Source organism: Colias philodice, chromosome 29 (genome assembly GCF_061535455.1).
Source record: "Colias philodice isolate Cphi_HAF_F1 chromosome 29, ilColPhil1 Martin Lab GWU primary, whole genome shotgun sequence".
In the NCBI taxonomy this organism is placed as follows: domain Eukaryota; kingdom Metazoa; phylum Arthropoda; class Insecta; order Lepidoptera; family Pieridae; genus Colias; species Colias philodice.
Window position 1 is genome coordinate 2,621,910 of NC_143114.1, and position 19,660 is coordinate 2,641,569.

At 34.0% G+C, this 19,660-nt stretch overlaps 2 protein-coding genes and 2 long non-coding RNA genes across 4 annotated transcripts in view; 1 reads left to right on the forward strand and 3 right to left on the reverse strand.

Moving 5' to 3' along the window:
- Lrrk (Leucine-rich repeat kinase) overlaps positions 1 to 19,660 on the forward strand; it is a 147,950-nt gene that overhangs the window by 99,834 nt on the left and 28,456 nt on the right. The gene's annotated exons all lie outside the window — the stretch shown is intronic.
- LOC149475799 (uncharacterized) overlaps positions 1 to 19,660 on the reverse strand; it is a 102,396-nt gene that overhangs the window by 14,331 nt on the left and 68,405 nt on the right. The window lies entirely within an intron of this gene.
- LOC149475801 (uncharacterized) lies at positions 4,370 to 6,096 on the reverse strand. Its single transcript, XR_016317973.1, has 3 exons — positions 5,837 to 6,096; positions 4,942 to 5,113; positions 4,370 to 4,535 (listed from the first exon to the last, which is right to left on the reverse strand). It is a non-coding gene; the product is annotated as an uncharacterized LOC149475801 (long non-coding RNA).
- LOC149475802 (uncharacterized) lies at positions 11,141 to 13,029 on the reverse strand. The gene is made up of 5 exons (XM_089712950.1): positions 12,833 to 13,029; positions 12,274 to 12,467; positions 11,929 to 12,120; positions 11,712 to 11,817; positions 11,141 to 11,497 (listed from the first exon to the last, which is right to left on the reverse strand). The coding sequence occupies exons 2-5, from the start codon at positions 12,460 to 12,462 to the stop codon at positions 11,247 to 11,249; spliced, it is 738 nt and encodes a 245-aa protein (XP_089569076.1). The 5' UTR covers positions 12,463 to 12,467; positions 12,833 to 13,029; the 3' UTR covers positions 11,141 to 11,246.

Consider the following 19,660-nt stretch of genomic DNA (forward strand, 5'->3'; position numbering starts at 1 on the left):
AAATTATTTTTTCGAAAGTTATCGTGTTTACTGGGAACACAATCATCCAAAATCCATACGATATAGCATTAAAATTATTTCCTTTTAAATAAAAAATAATTAATCATAACCGAACAAATAATTTTTATAAGCTCAGCGATCATTTTTCAGTTGCTTTTTAAATAATATTCATGTACATCATATTTGTTAGGTACGGTTTAATGCGAGAAAACATCGGATTTCGATTTTTAGGCAAGAGTAGAGCATACCTAATACGCGCTTCGCACTTAAGGCATGCAATAGCGTAGTCGTATTTGTATTGTAACGCCAGAACAAACGACATATACAAGAGAGATGAAAAAAAGACAACCAAAAAGAAAAAAAATATTTGATGAGACACCAGAAGATATTGGAATAGCTGCGAGTGATCACTTCAGGGTTAATACGTTTCTCGTTGTCATAGATAGACTCATATCCGAGTTAGCAAAACGGCAAGAGGCTTATCAAGGATTTAACGAAAAATTTTCATTTCTTACCAAAATGAATGAGTTGTTACCATCAGTTCTGACAGAAAAAGCCAGTTTTTTACAAAAAATGTTACATCCAAATGATTTATAAACAGACTTAGTTCAGGAATTACTACACTTTCAAAGCTACCTTTCGTCTGAAAGAATTTCAATAAAACCAATTTCTGGATCATTAATAAGTCTGTCTTCATTTCTGCAAGAACAGAATTTAGGAAACATTTATCCAAACTTGGATATAGCACTTCGTATGGCTCTTTGTACACCAGCGGCAAATTGTTCAGGCGAAAAAGATTTAGATATAAATGATCGAAAAGCTGAATTAAAACTAGCCGGAGCGTTGGCTGAAAATAATATACCAATATCATTCATGGATACCTTGGGACCGCTCTGTAAAGATATTTTTTCAGATTCAGCTATAGCTAAGAACACAAATTTACACAGAACCAAAGCAACAGCTATACTTAAGAATGTTTTAGGAAACACATTTTTAGAAGATATAAATCAAAAATTACGTACAGAAAAAAGTTTCTTCTCATTAATTATGGATGAAACGACGGATCAGAGCTCTTTAAAACAATGCTTTTTTACTGCTGTAATCTATGATGAAAACACCAATCGGGTAGAACATTTGTTTTTGGATATGGTGGAAGTGTCATCAGGAACTGCTGCGGGACTGTATGCCTGTTTACCTCACATTGTTCTAGTAAAATGCTCCTGTCACATGATACACTTATCATCATCGAAAGCTTGCCTCAAATTACCCCGAAATGTTGAAGATTTCTTGCGTTCTGTTGGAGCGCACTTCAGTCACCCAGAAATAGATTTTCTTGAAAACATGGAAGGATTGGAGGCTCAAGGTTCGGAAAATGTCGACCTAAATATTCCCGCAAAGAGATACCGACCGGCTAATGTGCCTTCAGAGGCGAAACGTCATGATGGTTATGAACATTACCCGGTGTTTGACGAGATCGAAAACCCTCGATCCTGTAGAATAGTGTTCGAGTAGATCCAAGATAAGATGTGAAAAATGCAACGTATATCTTTGTCTTAACAGTAAAGTCAACTATTTCAAATCTTTTCATAAGCAATAAATAGAGGCTAAGTTTTCAAAGATTTTATTTCAAAGTAATTGTACCAAAATTATTATTAAGAAATTATTGATCTCAAGAAGTTATTACTTTGTCCGCGCAGACTTTGGTTTCACTTTTGCGTGTGATATTGTAGTAGGATAGCATTTTAAATTGTATAGGTTTTATTTTAGACAATGAAAGCAAAAGCTAGTACAGATATTGTGCTCGTGAATTGTCTCGGGGAGGAAAAAATGCATCTATTAAAGGATTTACTACGACCGCACTGTGTACTCATGTGAAGAGATTTCACGAGAAGGAGCTTCATGTCTGTATAAATACTGTAAATGAAACAAGCACTGAAGTTGAAGTAACACCAGCGAAGAAACAAGCATCCATAAAGGAAATATGGGAAAAACTACTACGTATGAAAACGATGATCATCGGGCTGTCAAAATCATATATTTGATTGCTGAACAAGTTTGTCTAGACATGGAGCCCCTGAATTTGGTAAATAAAAAGGGATACCGTCGTTTGCTCAGTGAACTAGTTCCAAGGTTTGTTTTTGTTTGCTTTTATTAAAATGCTAAACTTTTGTTCATACGTATTAGTGGGATAGCCTTTAAACTTTCACAAAACCCTGTTTAATTCCTAGCTGTTATTTTTTACAGATATAACATTATATCTAGAACCCACCTTACAGAAAAAATTCTGCCGGATATTAATGAACGTGTTAAAATAAAATTGAAAGAGCAGTTAACAAAGACCCCATATCTCTCTGTCACAACAGACATGTGTACCAGTGACGCTTCCTCACAAGTCAATGATTTTATAAGTCTTACTGGACATGGAGTCAATGAAGATTTCCAGCTCAAATCTTATTGTCTGGAAGGTTGTTCCTTTTGAAGGCGACTCACATTCAGGAGAAAATATTGCGAATAATATGCATATGATGTTTCTGAAATGGCAGCTAGTGGGTAAAATTGCAGCAGTTGTTTGTTCAAGAACGCATAACCGAAATGTTAACCACATGCAGGGGAGTTATTACTCATTTTAATCACTCAACTTTCGCACTCAAACAACTGACAGATTCTCAACAATATACCGAAACATGTTTTGTTTCAAGATTTTTGAAACAAAACATGTTTCGTGTTCGTAGTTGAAACTAGATGGGACTCAACATATCAGATGTTGAAGAGATTACATGAACAACGCATAGCGATTCAAGATGTTTTACCATCTCTACCAAATTGTCGTCATGAAATCACAGCAAGGCAATAGGCTTTTATGAGCCATCTCATTGATACTCTAGCCAATGTTGAAGAAGCTACTAAAGAGCTGAGCAAAGAATGAATGACGTTATCTCAAGCAATCCCAATAGTTCTAAGTCTTAAATCTTTTCCTCAATAAAATTTCAAATGATCCTTCTCATCCTGATGTGAAAAATCTGGCAAACTCCCTATTCAGTGGACTTTCAAGTAAATTTGCATTTATGGAATGTGATGAAACCTATCTATTAGCAACAATCCTTGACTCACAATTTTTAGCTCAACAGTGGTCACTGAAACCACTCTTAACGCTGCTGTTGATAACAGAGAGGTCGTAAGACCGACAAGACCACCAGAGGATAATATAAAAATATAAAAATTTGCAAATAAAATTTAAAAAAAATAAAATTTATCATTGATGTACCTACACTTAAAAGTTGATTGACCCATTATCACATAACCTACAAATACAGTTGACCACCTCCTCGGTACAGTGGTTGACGCGTGAGCGTAGAACCGAGGGGTCCTGGGTTCGATTCCCGGTGGAGACGAAAAAAAAAAAATGTCTCGGTCTGGCAGGACACAGAAGGCTGATCACCTACTTGTCCCTAAAGAAAAATCGATCAGTGAAACAGATGTATGAATAATGCATCTGCCCCTTACCCCACTACGGGGACACGGGACTTCACACTACAAATACAGTGAAGAGATGTGGACACTACACGCTTATAATTTGTCATATTAATACTTCTCTAACAGTAATGCCCCAGCCACACGACTCGACGAGTGGTATGGGAAGTGACGAGGGAAGTAGGCAGGGACGTAGTGTGGCCACGTTACTCGTCATGCCACTCGTCGTGCTCATCGTCCTGCTCACTGCTGTCGGCTTTTGCGCGCGAGTCAAAGGACCGGCAATACGAGTGCGTATTAGGGATGGGCGTCATGGAATCAACGGACTAGTTAAATTAACCGTCTATATGTACACTCAACGATTCGACTAGTCCATCGCTCACCAATGCACTAGTTGAATTCAACGGCTAAACAGTCTTATTGATAAGAATATAAATTCTTTTCTTTGAAGTTTTTTAAAAAAAATATTTTTGGTTTACAAGACCAATGTTTTGAATTTAAACTATAAAAACAAACGATAATAAGTTTTTTAGTAATACTTTTTTTAGGGAGTATAATTTTTGTAAGAAAGCATAAATATTTATTAATTGTTTTATTGAGATTAGAATTTATTGTTTTAAGAATTTATTTAATAATAGTTATTTATTTTACACATGGACTAGTCGAAGATTTTAACTAGTTGAATGACTAGTTGATGAACGACATTTAACTATCTAGTCTCGTTGATGAAAAATACGTCGACGACCCATCCCTAGTGAAGAGCGTCGCGATTAATCGCGCGAGTAGAGCAGTGTGTGGCCAGACGGCAATATCGAGGCGAGCGGCAGCGCGATGAGCAGGACGAGGAGCAGCACGAGTAGCAGGACGAGTAGCATAGTGTGGCTGGGGTATTAGAGATATGACAGGAGGAGGCATAGGTGGAGGTTTTGGGATGATAGTGCTGTCTGCCACAATGGTGTTAGCTGAATTATTACATCATGCTTGCAATCTTGTTTCCAATACCGCTGCACAGCTCGATGGGCTTTAAACCAGCATGGCATATAAACTTGATCTAGACGGTCCACCTGAAAATGTAACATCTTTAATTTCAAATTTTTTATTAATAATGGTTGCTGCTTTGCTGACGGGGAGTCCTTTTTGCCACCATTGCTATCTTTTTTTTCTTTTCTGTGTGTTAGACTATTAAGATTTATATATTACATGGTGGCAAATAAAACGGTTTCTATTTCTAAATTCTATCTAAAGTCATTAGATATTCAATAATTAATTTATTTACTAACTAGCTGTGACAGATTAACATTTATCTGCTCCTGTTGGTCTTAGCGTGATGATATAGAGCCTATAGCCTTCCTAGATAAATGGGCTATCTAACACTGAAAGAATTATTCAAATCGGACCAGTAGTTCCTGAGATAAGCGTGTTCAAACAAACAAACTCTTCAGCTTTATAATATTAGTATAGATTAAATACCTAATGTATTGGTATCCACTGTGATATTCCTTTCCGTAGAGTCAATAGGCACAGCAGTGAAGTACCACATGGAATACAAATATAACTATACCCAAATCTTCTTATAGTATTAGAAAACTGAATACTATGTTGTAACGAAGCAGATTCCACAAATTGCGTCTTGTGGGCTTAACTGAAAAATAGTAAATCTATACATAAAATAAAATAATAGGAAAGTCAAAACTGTACATTGAATATTTTTACCCGACTGCCAAAGAAGGAGGGTAATGTTTTTCGAGTGTATGTAAGTATGTATGTATGTCTTTTCCTTTGTGACCACCTGTAGCCTAAACGGCTTGATGGATTTTGATGTATGAGGTATCGTTAGATTTGTCTTGATTACGGGAGTGTCATAGGATACATTTTATCCTAAAAGTCCCACGGGATAAAGACATAATAATATTTTTTCTAAATTTCCCTTTAAAAAAATATGTATGCGGTATCATTAGATTCATTTCAATCACTCTTTTTTTAGTGTGCAGTCGGGTATTTTGTTTTTTTAATAATTTACTTGTTTTTAAAGAATACTTGGGGTGTGATCAAAAATCGATATTGAAGCCGAAAATATAATTTATAAATATTTGTCTGTCTGTATGTATGTCTGGGCTAAAATCAAAAAGTACTGTATGGAATTACTTTAAATTTGTTACAGACAAAGCTTGAGACCTGAGGAAGGACAAAGGATAGGTTATCCATTGTTTTATCCCGGAAATCCCACGAGATCGGGAAATATGCAGGTTTTTCTAACTACGCAGGCGAAGCCGCTGGAGGAAAGCTAGTTATTATTAAGATTTAAGCCTAACATAAAAATTGAAAATATTGTCAGGTCAGGCGCAGGCCCTAAGATAAAACATACCTCGCGAGAAATCCACTCTGATACGAGTTGTCGCACATCTGCAGCTGCTGTCTCGTGCAATAATTGTTTATGCACATGGCGATGCGATTGCGTCGAAATTTTACTGCACAATTGACACACCTGTGTTGTGAAGTTGAATACACTTGAATATTCCATTTCAATAATACAAGAAACGAAAAAAATCGAAAGTCGAAACGTCTAAATCTTTAATTCAAAATTTTAATTTATCAACCACTTGTTGGAAAATAACACGACAGAACCACAGAGCAAGTAATATAGTAGACAGAACGTTTACGAAATTATGACAATAATTGACAACCAATAACCATTGACGAGTAAATTCTAAAATTATATGTCACATTCACTAAATTCCGTAATCCGTTTCACGATGTTTTTGGAATATACTAGTGGCTGTTTTCCAATTACAGAGCATAATGCGACTCATTCCCCGTTTTCCAATTACAGAGCATAATGCGACTCAGTGCCGCACAATGCCGAATTATGCTGATGCTTAATTGGAACGTGAAACGCACCAGCAGGTTGCGCTAAGTTCAGTGTTGAAAAAAAAAATATTCATAGAGTTAGCAATAACCTCAATAATGTGTAAATAAAGTGGTATACTTACATAATAATTTGTTGAAAAATATTTACGGTTATTTTAAGTAATTTGGATTTTGATTTTTTCTTTAACATTTTTTTCAATGTTTGTACCTTCATCCATACTTATATTTATTTTTTTAACACAATTTGAATTAACTTTGATTATTTCGAAAAAACTACAATGAAACGAAAGCTTTAAATTTTTTTCCAACAATTAATGATAAATCGATTGCACGCATCAATTCACGCGCATTACTTTTTCTAGTGCTCGATTGTGCGAAGCGTTGCTGTAGTTGGAACATTCAACGTTAAGCATTATGCCGCATAATGCGCTCTAGTGCTGTAATTGGAAAACGGGGAGTGCCACACAATGCCGAATTATGCTGTTGCTTAATTGGAATGAAACGCACCAGCCGTAGCAGGTTGCGCTAAAGTTCAATGTTGAAAAAAAAAAATGTTGTGTGCTTTTATGAAACCACGGTAACAGTGAAACTGTTCGAACGGTTCCGAACACTGCTTTGTGTAGCGCATGTCGCGTAGCGCATGTCGCGTGGCGATACACGCGACATGCGCTACACAGACCAAAAAGTTTGAGACGATGTAATAAAAGTTTCACTTTAATATTCATAGAGTTAGCATTAATTAAATTGAAAAGCCTCATTAAATTGAAAAATATTTACGGTTATTTTAAGTAATTTGGATTTGATTATTTTATTAACATTTTTTTCAATGTTTGTACCTTCATCTATACTTATACATATTTATTTTTTTAACACAATTTGAATTAACTTTGATTATTTCGAAAAAACTACAATGAAACGAAAGCTTCAAAAATTTTTCGAACAATTAATAATTACTAACGATAAATCGATTGCACGCATCAATTCACGCGCATTACTTTTTCTAGTGCTCGATTGTGCGAAGCGTTGCTGTAGTTGGAACATTCGTACAGATTGCTCCGAACAAGTCTATTTTTTAAGCTATTGCATAGCTTCTATCGCGGGCCTTGAGCGCGGGGACCGTATCCAGAAATTTAGTAACGAAAAACCTCACGCTCCCCATTCCGACGGGCGCCGAGGTGTGGCTTGAAGGCATAGCATGCAATAGCTTTACCGCGGCAGTCCCCGAGTGCCACACGTCTTTTTTTTTATTATGTTGCGTTGTACCCATGGTTGTACCTTTAAATTAATATTTTTAGCAATTTTCCTTCATCTGGTACCACACCATACAATATAAAAAAATATACCAGCCAAATTGATAATCTCCTCCTTTTTTGAAGTCGGTTAAAAACTACTGTGTACGAGAATAAATACGTTGACATAAATACGTATATATAAATATTATAATCATAATGAAAATGATTTTGCTTTGGAATTTTGCCATTACTTTACTTTTATGTACCTATCCCCGTTTTCCAATTACAGAGCATAATGCGACTCAGTGCCGCACAATGCCGAATTATGCTGATGCTTATTGCATCTACAGACGCTCCGATTTGGTTGGTGCCAACCATCCGACCACGACCAAATCGGAAAGTGTAGAGAGCGGTCGGTCCGACATAATTATTATTAATATTGGTTTGACGTGGTCGGATGCGCCGGCGGTACCGACCAAACCAACTTCCTATCCGATCCAACCAAATTGGAACGTCTGGAAGCTTTGTTCCGACCAAATCGGCTCATTCCATAGAGTAATATAGGTAATTGGCTCATTCACATTCGCAACGCCGCCGGTGTAGGACGTCAACATGAACGCCGAGGGAGTTACGGTCACCGAACGTGACATATTAATAAAATTGCTGGAACTATATAAAGACTTTCCCTGTTTGTGGGACTTAAGTAACAAAGATTATGCAAATAGAGATGCCAGAAATCAAGCGTATTTTACTATGTTAGAAGTATTAAAAAAAATGACAGTGCGGCTACATTAAAAACCTTAAAAAATAAGTTGTAAGAGCCGCATATGACTGTAATTTTCTCTATTTCTATAGTAGAATTTAGCCCATTCTCTTCGTACTATGGTCAACTGACATATTACTCTATGGTCAACTGACAGCTGGAAGGCCAACCGTCGGACAATCTGTAGCAATGTTGGAATGGTTGCCTTGTCGGTTCCGATTTGGTTGGCACCAACCAAATCGGAGCGTCTGTAGATGCTTGGAATTGGAACGTGAAACGCACCAGCAGGTTGCGCTAAGTTCAGTGTTGAAAAAAAAAATATTCATAGAGTTAGCAATAACCTCATTATTGTGTAAATAAAGTGGTATACATAATAATTGGTTGAAAAATATTTACGATTATTTTAAGTAATTTGGATTTTGATTTTTTCATTAACATTTTTTTCAATGTTTGTACCTTCATCCATACTTATATTTATTTTTTTAACACAATTTGAATTAACTTTGATTATTTCGAAAAAACTACAATGAAACGAAAGCTTTAAATTTTTTTCCAACAATTAATAATTACTAACGATAAATTGATTGCACGCATCAATTCACGCGCATTACTTTTTCTAGTGCTCGATTGTGCGAAGCGTTGCTGTAGTTGGAACATTCAACGTTAAGCATTATGCCGCTTAATGCGCTCTAGTGCTGTAATTGGAAAACGGGGTATGTGTCAGTTCAACTTTTATAATCTGTATGTGACGCGACAGCCCTGTGGGACCTGTCACTGCACAGGTATTCGACAAGTTTTTATGTTTTCTACAAAAAACGCCGACTTATTTCGTAACGCGGACTAGTAAAACTTTTTATCAAGTGATTTTCGTGTCTTAAGTTTGTAAAGTAATATTTATTTAATCTATATTTAACGTGTTATTTTAGTTTCTTATAAGTTTGTTTGTAAAATAAATATTTATCGCGTCAAAATATTTAAGTGAGATAATCGTATTTTATAAGTGAATTGGACAAGATTTGGATGTGATTGATATAAGAAAACACCAAAAAGAAAATCTTTGCCCTAGTTTAGGTAAGTTTTGTCAAGTTTTATTTAGTTTTAAAAGTTTTAAAGAACTTTTATTGAACTCGAAAGTGCGGATAATTTACCTACATTTAAGATGAAAGTAGGCTTCGAAGGAATTCGACGCAATATGTCAGAACTGCAGGCTTACTCTCGAGTTTAATTCCAATGTCGATACATCGGAATTTTAACATTTCGTACTCTTGAGATCGACGCTAGCGCCACATTGGTTTCAAATTGCGTATTTCTTATGAGAACTAAGTGGGATTGGGATCGGGCTATGCCGTGCGCTAAATGCTACTCTTGAGTTTATTTGACAGCGGTCTATTGAGTTGATATTGCGTTCGGATTGCTTGTCAATTGTGATTTTTCCAATAACAAAAGTGTAACTTTTTAGGAATTGTTTTACTTTTTTAATTGATTTTAATAAGTTATTGGTGTATAATATGGCACGGTTAGCAGTTATTTATAGTATTATGAGTAATTCCCATAAAAAACAATTAAAATAACGACGAGATGAGCGTCGTATGATGCGATATACGGATAAAGCGTTTACCATGAATGATGAAGAATTTAGAGCGAATTATAGAGTAAGTAAGGTTTTATTTGGGGAAATTTATGAAGAAATTAAACCTTTTATGCCAACTGATAAAAGAAGAAGTGATATAGCACCAAAATATAAGGTACGTATATTGTCTTTAATAATTGACTTTGGTTGATGATATATTATAGTGTAATACATATATGAAAAGCTTTAGACTTGTATAATTTTTGCAGGTTTTAGTAGCATTGTCTGTTTATGCGACTGGGAGTTACCAAAAATTAGTTGGAGGCACGTATGGTACTCTCATGTCACAACAATCTGTTAGTCGCAGTATAAGGGATGTGACGCAGCTCTTAACAATGCAGTTATTCAAAAAAAATGGATTAAGTTTCCTCAAAATCGTCCGGAAAGAGATGCTATAAAACGAAGGTAATGCAAAAGACAAATACCTACCTAATTTTTATCTACCTTTTATCTTGGATTATAAAACTGTTTTTTTTTGTGTTTTCTATAAAGCATTGTTTCATTAAGTTGCACTTATTTTCTAGATCTTATGAAAAATTTAACATTCCCTGTATTATTGGATGTATTGATGGCACTCATGTAGCCATGATAAGACCTAAAGATAATGAAGAAAGGTTTTTTAATCGCAAACATTTTCATTCAAGAAATGTTATGATTGTAAGTAATAATTCACTTAATAATCAATTTGTTATAAGTCCATGTTTTAAATATAATATGTATTTTTAGATTTGTGATGCAGATTAAAGAATCTTGTTAGTATATGCTTCATTTGGAGGAGCATCGCATGATAGTTTCGTGTGGAATCAGCACCCCGTTAAACAACATTTAATTACTTTAAATAATAATGGAGAAAATGTGTATTTACTAGGCAAGTAAATTATTTAAATAAGTTTATAGTAGAATTTTTGTATTTTTGAATCTAATTTGATAAATAAAATTTACATTTCAGGTGATTCTGGATATGCACAGAGGGAGTACATGATGACACCTATATTTAAAAATTGTATTTTTTCAGCTTTGGTAGTTATAAGTTACCTACTCAACTTATTTTTAAATGATTAATCTATTAAGTTGTTAATCTAAGTTTTGACATGTGATGATGAATGAAATGAATAAACTTTTTTTATTTAATCATAGTGTTTATTTCTATACTTTCTACTAATACATATAACACAAATTAACAATTAAAATAGAATGATACATTACCTAACAAATAAAAAAAGAATAATAAAAAAATAATTTCAACACATATCTAAGTACATAATAATATAATCTTGAAAAGTTATTGACTGGGCATTTTTCTTGCAACTTCTGAAATTGCATTAGCAATTGACAACAAAGCATTTCCAATATTGCTAACGCTCTCTGACAATTTGGTTAATGCTTGCGCTGTAATTAATTCTGCTTCAACCCGCCGCGCTTCGATATCCGCCATCTGCTGCATATCAATATCCACCGTTCTCTGTATCGAGGAGCGGCGTCGGCGGGGTCGCTGTGGAATGGCACTTTGAAGTGGCGTCGCAGGCGCAGGTACTGAAATATAATCATAAAAAATGTAAAATCAGCACTTGAAACATCATGTCACAAATTGTTTATGTTTAGAAAAAAGTCAATAAAATAAAATAGTGAAGTGTTACATGTTCGAGCTGTAACAAAAAATCCCAATTGTGGTTGAGTGACTAATGGGTTTATGGAGCATATTTAAAATAAATTAAAATTCCTAAACAAATTTTGTACAAATATTTACTCGTGGGTAATTCTTGTACTGCCTCATTGTGTGTCGTTATAATTGTGGAACTATCCATTTCCGCACTTTCTGCAGGTATTAAAATATTTTCCACTACTGGTGCAGACTGAAACAATGAAAAGAATATTATAAAATTTATTAAATATTGAGAATAATTCTAAATGTAATGTAATGTAAATTTCTATTACAAAATTGTATGTTTATTTAAATATATTACCGATTGAGGAAATGGGTCGACTGTCAATATTGTATCACGCGTCGCAAATTCCTGTCCCCCCATTACTGCCACTAATCTATTGTCTAGGGCAGACAACACTGCTAGGTTGTCTGTCCCTCCCCCAGTACGTGTCATTGAAGCCGAAAGATCTGCACAATGTTTTTTTAAAGCACATTTCTTCTCAGCCCAATACTGAAAACAAATGAATTTTTATCTTATTATTAATGATTTAAATGCAGTTTATATAAATTGTTCAAAATATCTGAGGCTCGACTATGAGACTTGCTTTCATGTTTGAATTTTAATATATAATTTTAATAAGTAAATAAATGTAACAAGTATTACCTTAGCCCAGCCTTGTCCATTTTTAATTGCTCCTCCAAGAGAATTCAATGTATTCGCTAACGTTTCCCATTTTCTCTTTGTTTCCAATTTACCGTGCGCTGTCCGAAGCACTCCTCTAGCTATGCCCGGGTTTTCTTCGAGAAACTCCACCAAACCTTCTAACTGAGCATAACTTGGCCGATTGGACATATTTACTGAAATTTAAAAACTTTTATAATTCGCAACAAAATATAAATATTGTATTTTATTCATATTTAATAAATTAATTTAACTACACTAGTATAATAAAGGTTTGTATGTGTAAACACACATTTATTTACAAACGTAAATAATAACAAATATAATTGTGTATAATTATCTACAAAATACGTAAAATCAAAAATTTCTTCATCGTTTTAATAAGTCAATATCATCAAAAGCTACATCTTTATAAAGTAACCTAGGATAGTAATTATATACAGCGACAAAACAAAAATAGTTGGTTCTCATTATTTAGATATGTAAAATCATAATAAAACATTACTTACTTATAATATAGCTAGTATATTTTTTTACTTACCCCTTATGTAAATTTCTCTTAATAGTTGAGTAACTAATTAAATATGAATTCAAAATTATAAATATCTAACTCTCGCAACTAAAATAAGTCCACTCTTCTCAACCACTTGATTATGTTTGGAATATTTGAAATTGGAGCGCCTCTGCGTCGGGTTTCAGAAAAGGCGGCAACGATCCTCCCGCATACAGCCAACGTCAAACGTGATTTTATGATTTTGACCATTTTCTATCGCTCAAATAGATGGAATATGTTAAAAAGAATAAAATTAAATATTTATTTTATTCAGAAATATTTATTAGCCTTGTTTTTTAAAGGATAAAGCATTTAAAAGTCCTATTACCGATTAATCGTAAAGAGTTAGACGACACTATTGCGGCCCGTCTCATAGCTAACTTCACGTGTAACAAGTAATCGCGGGGCAATCCCAATTTTAATCCAATGTTGTCAGATTGTTTTCAAGAGTACGAAATCACGTGACTGCAAAATTAACATTGGGATCGGATTGGTCTTAGATTGGAATTGAAATAAGGTTGAAGAGTAAGCCTGCTGGTCAGAACGATAACACGGATTGAATTACATTTTAACACTTATAATTTATTTAAATGATTAATATTGCAGCGTTAAATATAATAATTATTACTTTTTTAAATCGATTGCGATTTTACGATTAAATACTTATTGTGACCTCGAAAATGAATTAAAAAATAATTAAAAGATAACATATATATAAACGTATATTTTATATACGTAAGAACTTTATTTTTAATCTTATAATGACGGAAATGTGTCTTATATTCAGACTTTAAAAATTCCATAGTGAATTAATGTAGGTATTTATATTATAATTATTTAAATCTAGGTCAGTTAAGGTATTCTAAGAACAGCTGCATACCTTGGATGCCTATCTAGTCAAGTAAGACCAATTCATCTTAATTTGTCATTACATATTCTCAGTAGTATTGAAATAATAAAATAAAATTATGTTCTGTATGTTTTTAAATTGTTATATCATGTATTATATGCTAGCAACTTGAACTATTTGGATAGTGGTTGTAGAATACTAGAATTTTAATAATCTATAATATAAAAATGAATCCCAAAATGTGTTGGCGCATAAGTTGAGAACGGCTGAACCGATTTCGTTAATTCTTTTTTTATTATATTCTTTGAAGTACGAGGATGGTTCTTATGTAGAGAAAATGTAAACATGTACCACGGGCGAAGCCGGGGCGGACCGCTAGTTTATTATATAACTAGCTTCTGCCCGCTTTTTCGTAATAAAAGGTAGACAATGTTCTTTCTCAGCGTTCAAAGATTGTCTGTGCCAAATTTCATCTAAATGGGTTGGGAGGTTTAAGCGGGAAAGCGTAACAGACAGACAGAGTTACTTTCGCATTTAAACTATCAAATATGATGTATTAGTATACTTCATTGATAAAATGTGTTGGTAAGCGCATAAATCGGGAACAGTAGAACCATTTTCATTAATTCTTTTGAAGTGAAACTTCTTTATCGGGGTTGGAAAAAAATTTAGTGTAACATTTTTTTTGTTATGCGCCATCTTTTTCTTATCCCTACCTCGCATCATTCGACGTATTTCTGTAAAGTTGCATATAGTAAATTATTTTTTGAAAAATAAGGTCATAAAGAAGTTTCACTTCTTACGTGTGTACACTAGTACACGCACACATTTTTTTTTTTATAATATTCCTTGAAGTACTAATAAGGTTATTATTGAGAAAACGTAAACATGTACCCCAGGTGAAGCCGGGGCGGACCGTAGATTTATTATATTTGTAGGTGAAAAGATTAAGTATATGAACTAATCATCAACTTTATGAAGTTAACATTATTTTTAATAAACTCATTTGATTTATCTTAATGATTTTAAAATTGTATTTAAAAGTTTTCCAAGACATCAGTATTGGATTAAAGATGATTTATTATTAATATATATAATTATCGATGTAATTAAATAGTGCTTGAAACGCAATTGACCTCAATTCACCCGCGGGTCGTTGACTTTGATTGTTATGGTTTTTTACTTTATAAACATAATTTTAATTCAGTTCTAAGAAGTAGGCAAAAAATTGCATACAGTTATTTTTTATGGAGGTAAAGTTTGGTTAAAGAATGTAGATTTCAAGTTATTGCTTGTTTTTGATGCTTTGCCAATTATATTATACTGTTTTATATTATTTTTGCTTATGCATGGCATGTGTACATATAGTAGGAAAAAATATGGACTCAATGCTGATGATGACAAAATTTTCTGAATAAAATCTTACTGCTTATTTCCATTGAGTATAATGAGTGAATGTCCTCTCTATTACGTAGTACATAGTAACCATTGCTTACTTCATAATGGTTTTTAAAATATATTTTGTAGGAAACTATATCATTTATTAGGATACAAATGTTAACAAATAACAACCCTCAAAGCTTCTATTAAGAGGCTGACAAGACCCAATTTTGTTACTAGTAACAGTGATTCCGGACTTGCACTTGGCCGGTTTTTTTTTTAAAGTGCACTAAAATAAAATTTACGGAATAATTATTTTGAATATTGTCTTTCCTTTGACATTGTGTGCCGCAAAGCTTAAAAAGGGTAACATTATATTATTTTTTATTGTAATAGAAACAACTTCGTTATAACAATAACACATGGCTACCATTGAATTACGCGCCAATAAAAATTCAATTTATGGATGCATTACATCATAACTACATCACATTAAGGGTCAAATATTACGTGACTCATCAAATTGGGTTATCAATTATTATCATTACAGCATCAAGTGTTCTGGCGGCTCATTGCGTTTTTTCTTTATATGTAGAGAAGAAAGTTATTACTTACTTGAGAATGGCTTGATTTGAATGATTTTTAAGCTATTGCATAGCTTTTATCTCAGACTTTGAGCGCGGCGACCGAATGTAAAAATTCCGTAACGAAAAAACCTGACACCCCCCACTCCAACCGGCACAGTGATGCGATGCTATGCAATAGCTTTACCGCGGCAGTCCTCTAGTGTCACACGTATTTATTTACTCATTTGCTATTGTATATGAATCTTCTTAGTATCTTTATAATGTAGTTTTCAAGAAGAAAATAAATAAGGATTCATTTTATACTTACACAGAATACGATTGAAGAAATTGGATTACCAAATAGAAAAATAATTTTACAAATCCGTCTGGTAATACCCATAGATCAGTATTAGTGTGTTCACACAAGCTAATCTGCTTTGTTATATTTATATAATAATAATAGTTAAAAAAAACTAAAAAACACGCTTTTTATAGAAAACCGAACTAAAAAATAGAAAATTTTATCAAATTAGTGTATTGTCATCGGTCCTCAATAAATCTACAAAGTTTGAATGAAATCTGGCCGTTTAAAGTGGGTCAAAATCGCGCCCAAAGAAGTCGGCTACAAACATACAAACATACAGGTGAAGCTAATATAAAGCGTGTAAAAAGATTAGGATTTTGTCCTAATAATTTTGAATATATTGTGTAAGTGTTACGAATAGGATAGTTTCTTACTATTTTACCACACTTATTTGTCCACGTATCCTTGTATGTAACCGACTCCTTTAGCTTATCACCCACTTTAAACAAACAGATTTAATTCAAACTTTGTACAGTTATCAAGCATCGGTGACAATATCCATACTAATATTATAAATGCGAAAGTAACTCTGTCTGTCTGTCTGTTACTCAATCACGCCTAAACTACTGAACCAATTTGCATGAAATTTGGTATGGAGATATTTTGATACCCGAGGAAGGACATAGGCTACCTTTTATTGCGAAATAAGTACCACGGGCGAAGCCGGGGCGGACTACTAGTGTACAATAATTTATTATTTATTATTTCATCTTAACTATTAAAGCCTGTGTAACTAATAGTTTTTGAAGTGAAACTAACTTAGAACTTACTTACTCTATGACATGAGATTTAAGGAGACGATTTTGGTATCTTTGAATCTTGCCAAAGAAGTTTCACTTCTGACACACGTCTTAACCATATATTTTATTTAATTCGTCCATAAGAACGGAGGCTATTCTGCTACATACCGTATACCTATTACGTCACTGACCGTGCCTTAATCTTACTAAGCTGCAGATTGTTCAATACCGTTGAGAGGATGATAAATCTTACGAAAAAGGAAACTCTCAAAATTATTCACCTCAGTTAAGTATTTTTATTTTAATACAAATGTACTGAAAATAAAATGAGTAGATATTCCAATTTGGTCTGATTGTGCCGCTTTAGAAAGTTACGCTACACCTACATTTTTTATGCATTCTTTCGTTATGCATTTCGCCGATTTTTTTAATGTATTAATGCCCATGATATTACATATAAGGAAAGAGATGTAGATGCGCTTCGGGAGTGGCACGTCTAAATATGGCTACTTCTACGTCTACTTAGTAGCCACAATTTACTTCTTGATCGTGTTATTGTTGAATCATGCCATCTTACTTTGACGTCTACTCCTGCGTGCTTGAGTGTGCCGTTTTTGAAGATCATATTGTGTTGATAATCTTAAATCTATCTACACCTTTCTACTTATGATATAATTGATTAATGCATAGATTAAACACGTAAAGAATGGAAAGCGTCAAAAGACGAGCGTATTGTTGTAACATTATCAACGGCCTTGGGATCGCGATAGCGCTGTGCACACTTGCATCGCAAACATACCGTGAGATCGGAGGTAATTGATCGGTGAAAATTTCTCGAAAATTACTTTTAGAATAGGTACACTATAACGTGTTTTCTGTATATAAATAACTAGCAGTCAACCCCGGCTGCGCTAGTAGTATATACCCTGTGGTATTCTGCATTCAGTAATCACGTACAGGAAAGTGGAAGGATTTTGGATATCGGTCCTGTAGTTCTTGAGATTGGCGCGTTAGAACAAACTCTTCAGCTTTATATTATTACTAGAGGTCCGCCCCGGCTTCGCCCGTGGTACATATTTCATAAAGAATTCGCGGTACTTTTTTTATACATGTCCATATTATACGTTATTGTTTTTACAATAGTCGTTAAAACATAAATACTATATGAATATAAATTGAACGAGCGTAAAAACTATAACCTTGAAAGCTGACCGTTAAAAGTGAGATCATCGAGCCTGTTACATTGTAGATTAATATGATTTAATCCAAGTTTAGAGTAATTGCCAGTTTGTCTCTTCCTTCCTTATGATAAGTTGCATGAAAGTGAAAGAGACGAACTGATTTATATTGTGGTCCTATATGTGTGCCAGAATTTTTGATGTTTGCGACTCATTCACTCTTAAAACGATGTATCTATTTGGATGAATTTTTGATGAAATTGACGGTAATGGTAGATCACTACATAGTATCAAACGAAGTCGCTTTCTCTATGGATTTTGATGTGGTTTTTTAATAGATAGATTGATTCTGGAGGAGGGTTTAAGTATGTTATTTATTAGGTTTGAGACAAAGCGGGCGAAGCCGCGTACGGAAAGCTATAGTAAGATACAAAATATGGTTTCATTAGCCACCTCGTATTTGAGTCCGGCTTAAATTTAAACGGGTTTTATGGATTCGCTTCGGTAGGGATTACCATATTTTCGTCTAACATACAAGGTCTGGTACCGAGGACCTGTTTTTTTAATTAACAACTAGCTGCAGCATGTGGTTTCACTTGCGTGGTATCCATATCTATTTAACACATTTCGACGTTTGATTTTCCGTACATTACAAGCTGTTCCCCACGACTTCCCCCGCGTTTTTAAAGGAAATTCACACGTGAGACGTTTTACAAACTGTAAAAAGTAGCATTACATAATGCTTTCATCTATAAAACTTAACTAAACTTAATCTTTCCTAACTTAATTTAAATATAAAAATCGTTCAAAAAATCCTTAAAAATCCCTTCGCTGCGACGTGAAAGAAAACTAACCCGACTTTTGTATTTATAACATTAGTAAGCACGTAAGGTAGTCCTTTTAACTGAAGCTAAACAGAACATATCTAGAAATTGTGAAACCGACTAATAATGTTATAATTGAATAGATTTTACCACTTATCACCGTATTACACAATGCTATTCCGTTCGCATGAGCTGTGCATGATAAAGATAGCTGATAAACTGATAAACGATACGAGTTTTGTAATTTACAAGTGTGTTTGTGTCGTTCAAGCATGTTTGTACAGTTTGGACAACGCACCCTTGTTTGTTTAAGAACTGGTCACCATAAAGGTCCTGCCAACGAAAGTCTATCTATAGGATAATTCAGCATTGTTCTACCACGACACCCTTATCACCTGAGCTATAAAAGTATTTGTGTGTGTCTTGTAGGGACGCTAATATAGATAAACAAGATAACTTTAATTTGTAAATGGTCATAAGGAAGGTTATATATAGGCAACTGACGCGGTAAACTTAATTCTATACCTGCAGGGTATAGAATTAAGTTACAGGGTATACCCTGCAGGATCGGGCATCCTAAGGTCTACCGAATAGTAACACATCTTCTGGTTTTGTTTAAATCATGGGTCAGTTAAAATGACAAAATATGCATATTAAAATATACGTCAAAAGTAAAAAAAAAATGTTTTGTGGTTTTATGAAACCACGGTAAAAGTGAAACTGTTCGAACGGTTCCGAACACTGCTTTGTGTAGCGCATGTCGCGTGACGGTCGGCTGCCGAGTAGGTATACCTACTCGGCAGCCTCGATACACGCGACATGCGCTACACAGACCAATCAGTTTGAGACGATGTAATAAAAGTTTGACTTTAAATATCAAATATGTTATCAGCGATTCTATCAAGTCTTGTAAC

What these genes read in the sequence shown, in the direction of transcription:
- LOC149475802 (XM_089712950.1), bottom strand. Translation starts at nt 12,462, where the DNA reads ATGTCCAATCGGCCAAGTTATGCTCAGTTAGAAGGTTTGGTGGAGTTT. An exon ending in ATGGACAAGGCTGGGCTAAG is followed by an intron (nt 12,121 to 12,273) that starts GTAATACTTGTT and finishes ATTTGTTTTCAG; the next exon opens with TATTGGGCTGAGAAGAAATG. An exon ending in TCGACCCATTTCCTCAATCG is followed by an intron (nt 11,818 to 11,928) that starts GTAATATATTTA and finishes TCATTGTTTCAG; the next exon opens with TCTGCACCAGTAGTGGAAAA.